Source organism: Littorina saxatilis, linkage group LG2 (assembly GCF_037325665.1).
Source record: "Littorina saxatilis isolate snail1 linkage group LG2, US_GU_Lsax_2.0, whole genome shotgun sequence".
Lineage (NCBI taxonomy): Eukaryota > Metazoa > Mollusca > Gastropoda > Littorinimorpha > Littorinidae > Littorina > Littorina saxatilis.
The window spans coordinates 77,085,169-77,095,069 of record NC_090246.1 but is presented as its reverse complement, the minus strand read 5'-3'; the positions used below and the strand labels follow the sequence as shown (position 1 = coordinate 77,095,069).

The window sequence follows — 9,901 nt, the reverse complement described above, 5'->3', positions numbered from 1 at the left end:
GAATTTGTTTAGAATGTTTAGTGGTAGTTTTTTTTTATTTTTATAGATGGGGGTCATATATAACTTCAAACTGACAAACGTTTATACTTCAACATTTCTTACATAGAGCTAAGTTATATTTTGACTTCTTTGATCTGAGCTGAAACAAAAATAAACTGTGAAGTGATGTCGTAAATTTGCCACCGCTCGTTCTACTTCCGCTGTGTTTCTCCGCGCTGGCAAAGTTGATTCGGCGTGGTGCATAGGAAACTTGTAATATTCCTCTGATTTAGCTCACACAGAGAAAGGTATTTGTCCCTACATTTTTCATATGGTTGCAATCCTTGGTTCGTTAGTGATTTTAGTTCCCTTTGTTATTGGATCAGTACTTTTGACAAACGTTTTCATCGTTTTATTTTTGACACAACACGGCGTCAGTTTGCGGGAAAAAGCTCGGTAGTTCGTTGTTTCACTGTTTATAATTGTATAGCAGCATTCAGCTGATCTCAGATTCGTTTCTTGTGGATTTTTGTCTGTACCTCTTTGAATACATTTCTTCCGTTACATGAAATAGGACAATATTGCAGTTTGCAGTGAACCGACAGAGACTATTACTATTACTATTAGGGCAAGCGATTCACAGAGCGCGGCGCGCTGTGCAGCGTGGCGATTCACAGAGCGCGGCGTGTTCTGCAGCGCAGCGATTCCCAGGGCGCGGCTATTGCTCTCACCAGCGCAGATTGTTGACGCGCTTTATTTTGGTACATGTATGATTATCAGCAACATTTTGAACATCAGTTAATTTGATTGCACCTACCTCTATTATATTATCTCAAGTGAATCTATACACCAGTTAACAGTTCCAGCGCTTGCATGGAACGAAGAAGGAACCCGAAAGAGGAGGAAAAACAAACACTCGAAAAAAACGATCTGCGCATGTGTTCAAATCAACCCAGAAAAACAAGACAAATCGTGTATTTGTGTGCCCGATGTAATCCTAAGAACCTTTACAATTACACTCTTTCTTTGGACACTCAAAAGCAACTTCAGAGCTGCAAGACTACAAAATTGCACTTTCTGCAGACTGAATATACGCGTTCTAATCAACCGGAAAAAAAAAGGAAAAAACCCGATCTGCGCATGCGCGAATTCCAAAATGGCTGCTGAAGTGTTAACTGGTGTGACACCGATTAACAGTGTTCCGCGGCACTGTACTCGGATACTTGTTTAAAAACGTCATCCCAGTTTAAAAACTCAGCTGCTTTCCATATAGTAGAAGCCATTGCAATGACATGTAGTGATATGACTGCCAAGTATTCAAGGCCGGAACTTAGGCACGTTTTACATCGGCGCAGCGATATATGGTGAACTCAGTTGAACGAGTGAGAGAGAGAGAATGGAGCTCTGTTTTTCGTTTTATTTCTCAAATAGATCAGATTGATGTAGCTGTTGTAAACTTTGCGATTGTGAAGTAAATGTAACCAGAATACGTCGTGAATCGCAGCGCTCCTCGTAGCACCGCGCGTTGTAAATCGCAACGCTGCACAACGCGCCACGCGCTGTGAATCCACTTCGTACTATTAGTGTAGCCTCGGACCACAGCGACGTTTGAAGACAGTTGTGGCGGGACTCCTTTTCTCCCAAACCCCCCGAAAACCTCCAAAAACCTCATCAGAAATTGACAAAAATCTTCCTTACATCGTATTTTGTTAATTTTATTTTAAATCAGAATTTACATCTTCAACTTTCACCGTTCAACACTTCTTGGCTTTATTTTCGTGTTTTTGTGTGTCTGTGTTGGTATGCTTGGGATGTGTCGTTGAGCCGCTTGTCCCATGGTCCATGGGCAGGTGTTAGCATGTATGAATAAATGATGCAAAGGGAGGGAGTCTGTGAGTGTGAGGGATTGCTATTAAAGTATCATTGTTTATTGGTGAGAGAAAAATTATGGATAGTCAGGATACAAATTACAATTACGTTTGTAAGTGTGTGTGTGCATACAAACTGACAGTGACAAGCACACGCAGCAACATATTATACGACGTCATCAATTCCTGTGCCTTAGTCGAATAACAAGAGTTCACTCCCTTGCATTGAAATCGATGCTTCAACTTCGTCAAAAATCCGACTCAAAGTCAAACACAAAAATAAAGGTGAAAATAGCATGAATCAGACATGATTTCTCAAGTTCAAACAAACATGCTGTACATTTATTCAAATTGCAATGGAGACCTGGAGTGTGTTTTGTGGTGGTTTCACTTTCAGTTGACTAGTACTGTACTAGTAGTTATAAATAATTCTTCAATGTTTTTTCAATCTAGGCAAAGACTAGTACAGGTTCTCCAAAGTGATACCCGCGGCTATGATTGTATCAGTGTATGAGTCTGACTAGATATGTTATGACAGTAAAAGATGAACTTGTAGATCATAATTATATATCAAAATTATATAATGCACACATAGTGTGTCAAACTTAAAACAGTGGTTTATGTGATATGAGTTAAAGATCTGCACCTGAGGTAAGTGAGAACAAATTTATCTTGTCTTGCTTTGTAAAGTGCAAGTACAACTACAAGGTGTCAATATTGCAGCTTGCAGTTACAGCAACGACTTCTGCCTTGTCTTCTAATCCGTAATAGAGCTCGCCGTTGTACTTACAGCTGGAGTATTTCGTTTTTCAGATCTTGTACTTTTCAAAATGAAGGTAGCAGTTGAAGGCTGTTGTCACGGAGAACTAGACAAAATCTACGAGACCCTACAGTTTCTGGAACAGACCAATAAAATCAAAGTTGACGTCCTTTTGATCTGCGGTGATTTTCAAGCAGTACGCAATAGAGATGACCTGAAGGCCATGGCAGTTCCTCAGAAATATCAGAAACTCAACACCTTTTATAAGTATGTCGTTTCAGTGTAATTTTGTTGTTGTCATTTGACGTCAATGTGATATAGTAGTCAAGAATATTCAGTCGTGTTTTTTCACCAGTTACGCTGTTTAAAATCGTAATAAATTACTGAATCAGTGAACGACTAGAAATCTTTGTAAATCTTAAAATGATCCATTTATACTTAAAACAAAACCTTGGAGAGCAGGGTTTATTTTATTTGTTTTATTTTTGTATAAAGAAGAGAGATAAATTAACAATAACATTAACATCTGCGAAAGAAAAGTTTTGTTGGTTATTTGTGCTTTTCTTCTCGGACTATGGACTTATCGACATCTGAAGATTTTTTGTTAGTTTTCCTTTTACTCTATCTCTGAGGTACAGAAACTGAGAAAGTAAAGGTTTAGTGTTTGTCTTCTGACAGACTAACTCTCCAGTCAGTTGAAGACAGGCTTTTGCCATGCTTTATGTAAAACAAATTGACCAAAGATGATCTTTTTATTGACACATTTAAAGTTTTCAAACAGTGCACCATGATCATTCAAGTAATCAACAGTAAATAATGGCAACAGGAAACAGTTGTATAGATCTGTTGTAATACGTTTTGTGTTGAAGATTACCATATGTTTGTACACTTTGATCTATAGATACTATTCAGGGGAGAAAGTTGCTCCTGTGCTGACGATCTTCATCGGTGGTAACCATGAGGCATCTAACTACATGCAAGAACTTCCCTATGGTGGTTGGGTGGCTAAGAATATCTACTACATGGGTGAGAAATATGATTGTACAAACTGCATGCACCTGTGAAAATAAAGTTGATGAAAAGGTTGGGAGTGGGACTAGGATGTTGCTGTGATACGAGTGTTCTTTCAAAATAAATCGATGATTCTTCTGTTTAACTTGCAGGAACTGAGAATGTTAATATTAAACTAAGGAAAAAAAGAAGCAACAGTAGTTGTGGACCTGACCGTTGCGCTGTGTTTGCACACATGAGGACCTGTAATTTTGTTTTATACAGTGGAACCCCCCTTTAAAGACCTCCCAAAATCAGAAAATACGGTCTTAAAAAGGAGGGAGTCCTAAAATGGGGGTACATTTATAGAGGTTATGAACAGAAAGTCTGAGAAAACGGAGTCTTTAAAGGGAGGTTCCACTGTACCTTAATTTGTGGCTCACCATTTTCCAGGCTACGCCAACGTCATTCAGGTTGGGGGACTGCGCATCGGAGGTTTGTCTGGCATCTTCAAGGGCAAGGACTACAACAAGGGTCACCACGAATGTCCCCCTTACACCGAGGACACAAAACGCTCCGTCTACCACATCCGCAGTCTGGAGGTGTTTCGCTTGAAGCAGCTGACACGGCCGCTGGACATCATCCTGTCCCATGACTGGCCGACAAACGTTGCCCGATACGGCAATTTGACCCAGCTGTTCAACAAGAAACCGTTCCTGAAGGAAGAGATTCTGAACGGGTCGCTGGGTAGCCCCCCTGCAGCCGAGGTTCTGCACAAGCTGCAGCCATCGTACTGGTTCTCCGCTCACCTGCACGTCAAGTATGCTGCCACCGTGGAACACTCTGTAAGTGACTGTTTAATTTAAAGTGTATATAAATATTTTTTATATTTTTTTAATTTTTTAAAAATAAATAAAAGTTTAAACATGCCCATCACAGTGATCTGGCAACCCAAACTTAAGAGTGTTTTTTGTAGTTGCATGTAGCTTTCCATGATGTTTGTGAGGCCTTGTCACGGTTCAATAGGAAGGTTTCCGCCAGTTATCTCTCTGAGGTTTTGGGTGCGTGCCCCTTGCGGAGGCAAAAACATCGAGGTCACAAGCAGGGTCAAGGGGAAGGTCGGCTGGGCGGACAGGAGTATGATGGCTTACTAATGCCAAAACCTGGTGTTACCCATTATCACGTGATAATTACTAATTAATTCTGTCAGTTACTGTTTTCATCTGTTAGTTACTAATTTTTGCGGGAAAATTACTAATTTTTAGTTTCGGCACTAGCAATCCGTCAGGAAAGTGAGCCAAAACTAAAAATTAGTAATTAACAGGTGAAAGTTAGTAATTTTTCCGGAAAAATTAGTAATTTTCCGGGGAAAATTACTAATTAACACGTGAAAATGGTAATTATCAATTATGATGTTTTGGCACTAGTAAGCCGTCATACAAGAGACTACAATAGGAAGGTTTCCGCCAGTTATCTCTCTTTGAGGTTTTGGGTGCTTAGAGAGTACCGTACCCCTTGCGGGGGCAAAAAACATCGAGGTCACAAGCAGGGTCAAGGGGAAGGTCGCTGGACGGACAGGAGACTATTGTAGATCTGTAATTTGTAAAGAATGTGGAGAAATATATTTCAAGGATACTGAATAATATCTGTTTCAGTACCTATAGTATTGGTTTCTTCAGACATGGGACTGGTCCGATTTTTATCGGAATTCCGATATTTTCCTTAGCTCACGGACCATTCTTGAGATCGATGCAAATTCGTTGAGAAAAAAGGGGGGAGGGGGTGGTGGTATGAACCGTTCAGCTGAAGCTGTCTGCGTCTGAAGTCAGGGAATTCGCACCCCAGCACTCGCGTGAACCCATAGGTGGTGGCCCGGTATGAACCGTTCAGCTGAAGCCACGGACCTACATTCTACTGGTAGAATGTAGGTCCGTGGCTGAAGCTGTCTGCGTCTGAAGTCAGTGTATTCGCACCCCAGCACTCGCGTGAACCCACAGCAGTATCATGGGTCGCGTTTGATTGGCTGTCGATCTCCGACGATTATCGCCGGGGCTTAATTATTCACCGATGGCGGTTTGTGGGTTGTTTTGATTGGCTGCCGATCTCCAAACGCCGAAGGTGAAAAAGGTAGCATCATGGCGTCTGGATTCCGTATTGTTTTGTCGGCTGTGGAAGCTCTTACGATCGACGACCAAAGTGTGAAAAACAAGTGGAAAGCCAACTGGCTGTCAGAAGAAGTGACTGTCACTATCAACAAGAAAGAAAGGCGCCAGCTCATTGGCGACAGTATCGCCAAGATATCCATTCCCGGTCAGGCCGTGTGCACGTGGTGCGACAACGGCCACTGCGTGGTGAAATACGGACTTGGTGTAGCATCTATGCATGGGGCAAGCTAGGAAAAGATAACTCTCGCTGCAAACCACGCCCACTCAAAAATCCAGTCGGCGATTTGGCTCCGGACCCCAGGGTCAGGTTACGGCAAAGTACGTCGTTTTGAGTGGTTGGTTGTGGACGATACTGACCGGTACCACTAGCAGATACATAGGGCTAGAGGTGCATCGACATTTTTTTCGCCAGGTCGCGAGAATTCTATAAAATAAATGCAAGCGAACTTTTGTCATTTTTTTCTTTTTGCGAAATTAGTTGATGAGAACGTAGTCGGGTGTTTCATCTTTCATTAGCAACTGAAAAAATAAGGGGAAAGTTTTGTGTGTGTGTGATTGTTATAAATCACACTTTTGTTTAAAATGCTAAAACATATTATTCTTGTGGGTTTTATAGCTTTTTAAAAAGGCATGATCTCATTTTTTGCTATCAGGAGAGGCCCCAAAATGGCCTTTATAATTCTAACATTCATTTTCCGTCAGGGGGGCAAAGCCCCCCTGAACCCCCTACCGGGGCGTTGCCCCTGGACCCCACCAGGGGCCTAAGCGGTCCCTGGACCCCGGCTTACTTTCCTACTTTTTGAACATTTGCTGGTCTCATGTCTGTTTCTTGGCTGTTGCGGAGGATGCATTCTCTGCATCTGCTGCTTTGGTTTGTTCCGTTTCCATAGGGGCGTTTGAGTCATCTGTCCCCCTACATCTGTACTAGGCTCTGTTTGACTATAAACAGAATGAAGAAGGACAACATAATTTATGCACATATTATTGCATGAGAATGAAACTTTTCCGTGAGAGTGTGCATATTATTCTTTCAGCCTGGCAAGTGCACCCAGTTTTTGTCACTGGACAAGTGTCTGCCACGTAGAAAGTTCCTGCAGGTGATAGACATTCCTGACAGAGAAGCTGGTCCTGTGAAAATCAAGCTGGATCCTGAGTGGCTGTGTGTCCTCAAGATGACCAACCACCTCCTCAACCTGGAGAGATTTGGCGCTTACATGCCTGGGCCAGGTGGTTCAGACAGGTAAAAAATACAGCGGTTATGTCATACAATGGAACCCCTTTTTAAGACCTTCACAAATTGGGGTAAATTTACAGAGGTTATGAACAAAAAGTCTGAGAAAACAGGGTCTTAAACGGAAGGGAATTTTAAATTGGGAGGTCTTACAAAATAAAAAGGGGGTTCCTCTATACTCAGATCATAGGGATTTCAGTCAAATGTCACGTGTTTGGAAATTGAGTGTATGTGTTACAAAATATGGGAGAGCAACACGAAAAATCTAAACATTTTGCAGTAGAATTGTGGACAGAAATGAAAATCATGAAGCAATGGGATATATTTGAGGTTTAGTATTTGTGTGCATGCTTTCATGCATTTGGATATATATATGCAAGAGTAAGCGTGCCCATGCTCGAATATCGGCACCTCTGTGTGTGTGTGTGTGTGCATTTGTGAGATCAGCATGATACATGTAAATCAATACTCAAGTGTTTTGTTTGTTCGTTGTAAACTGTAATAACTTTGATTGTTTCAAGTTCAAGGCAGGTGTCCCAAGCATATCTCCAACTGTGCAGAAATGTAATGTGCAATATTCAGGTGTGTTGATTGTTGGACAGGTTCAACTTTGAGGTGTCAGACAAGGACATGGAGGAAATACAGAAGGTATTCGGTGGAGACTTGACTCTACCAGAGAACTTTGAGAGGACTGCCCCCACACTCCAAGAGAGTAACTCAAAGCCACCTAGTGCTATGGTAGGTTTTAATTGCACAGTATGGCGGTGCTTGATATAAAGCAAACTTGACAACAGAAGAGAATAAATTTGCAAGGGAGTTGAAACAGCAGAAAGAGAGAATTGTGAAGTAAAAGATGTACTGCAGAAAATAGTGTGTGTGTGTATAACTAAACATTCACTGGGGGTGGGGGGGGGGGGGGGGGGGTAAGAAAGGAGGAAGTCTTCTATTGGGGGGTTGGGGGGGGGGGGGGGTGGAGGTTCGACTGTTAAGACTAAAGAGGCATGACGAAGGCGATTCGTGTAACTGTAAGCATTTGCTTTTCTTGTTGGATTCTTGTTTTTGAATGCAAGCAATCCTATCTGTTTTGGATTTTTGTAAATATTTACTCAAAGTAAGAGACGTGCTCAGGAGATATCTGCATTTTGTATGTCTCAGGTGTTGGTGAACCCACAGACGACCTTGCTGTGTACCATGCTGGACCTGACCGACCCTAACTCCGTTCACCTGGGCCTCAGCACTCATGACACCAACGCCAAGCAGGTGCAAGCCAATGAGGAGGAAGTGGACATCGGCAGTGATGACGACGACAGTGACGATGACGCACCATCGGATATCAATAGCAGTCTCGACACTTCCAACATCAACAGCAGCCTGGACGTGTCAGATTCCTTCTTCAGGCCGCGGCGTAAGAATCTTGCTTCCCAGTTTTCAGCAGGAGATGGGACACCCCCTGTACGTGTTGACGATGATGACGAAGAGTTCAAAGCCATCCTTGCTGCACAGCGACAGAACAGCCAACAAGGAGCAGACACATCTGTACAGACTGACAAACCAGGAACAGACAAGAACTTGCTGTCAGAGAAGATTGAAAATTCAGGCGATGAGATGGCAGACATCATGGCGGCTCAAAAGAGACAGCAGGAAGGCGATTCTGACTCTGAAAACTTTCAAAAACTGACAGTGGACAGCGCCAGCTCTCATGAGAAAAGCTCCAGCGATATTGACTCCACCAGCCAGGACTCGCAAGAGGAAGGAGACAGGTCAGGGTCAAAAAACGATAGTCCGCTGAAAAGTGTCACAGACTGTGTGGAAGTCAGCACGGATTCTGATCGTCTCTCCACAGGTAGCGGGTTCAGCAGTCCTTCTAGTATCAAGCGCAAGAGTCCCGATGCGATCAGCAGCTCTCCCTCCTCAGGCAGGAAGCTGAAGAGGCGGAACGAGTCATTGTACACTCCCAATGAGACGGATGTGTCTACGTGATACTTTCCTCTTCCCCCCCCCCCCCTCCCCCTCCCCCTTCCCCTTCTCCATCTTGCCACAACACTCTGCCTCCTCTCTTCCCAATCCCTTTCAGGAGTGTTATTGTATTCAACCTTTTCCCACCCACCCTCAGTTGATGAGCTACAAATTTGTAGAGGTTCAAGAAAAGTTTTTTTTATTGGCAGCAGGTTTCACTGGTAGCTGGTATACTGTTACATGGGCAGCATATGTCTGTTTTTAAACTTTGTTGATTGAACGGAGACAGACATGACTCTTTTGAATCTTGTACCTTATTGCCCACATCCTTGGGTGGGAGTTACATTTTGAGAATTTGTTTTTGGGAGCTTGGGAACAAAGGCATGAACTTGCAAACAGAAACTGAATTTTTCATCTTGTGGATGAGATTTCAGACTAATTAATTTTGTCATCACTGGATACCAAGTCTTTTTAGCAGAATGATTGTGTGCAGATAGGGAGGGGAGAGTCGCTGTGACATATTTTGGGTATGTCTGGAAAGTGCGCTTGATTATCCTTGTCATATTTTACCTGGTTTACATTATGATTGACTGCTTCTTTCAGGTTTGTTCCACAGTTATTTGGGCCATAATTTATTTGTTTTAAGGCGACGCTGTGACAGTGATTGTACAGGTTGTCCTCTTTTGTGTGTGTGTGTGTTGGCTTGTTCAGTTGATGGTTTGATAGACCGGTTCTTGTATTTATACCACAACTCGGATGCATTCATAATAATTGCCTCTCGTAAATCTGGATGTCTGGTTTTTGAAAATTGTTTTCGGTTCAGTTTCTGGATTTTGAAGAAAAGGCAGGTCGACATTTTGAAAGGTGTGTAGATTTGTTGTATTGCCTTGTACCCCCCGCTGGTTAGGGGGAAGAATTTACCCGATGCTCCCCAGCATGTCGTAAGAGGCGA

General features: G+C 42.7%; 1 protein-coding gene across 1 annotated transcript; it reads left to right on the top strand.

Annotated features, from left to right (window-relative positions):
* The first annotated feature begins 56 nt into the window (after positions 1–56).
* On the top strand, positions 57–9,010 carry LOC138959764 (uncharacterized). The gene is made up of 7 exons (XM_070331373.1): positions 57–287; positions 2,661–2,874; positions 3,509–3,633; positions 4,051–4,442; positions 6,797–7,002; positions 7,596–7,731; positions 8,149–9,010. Exons 2-7 carry the CDS (start codon positions 2,678–2,680, stop codon positions 8,971–8,973), a joined length of 1,881 nt encoding a protein of 626 aa, XP_070187474.1. The 5' UTR covers positions 57–287; positions 2,661–2,677; the 3' UTR covers positions 8,974–9,010.
* Positions 9,011–9,901: the final 891 nt, after the last annotated feature.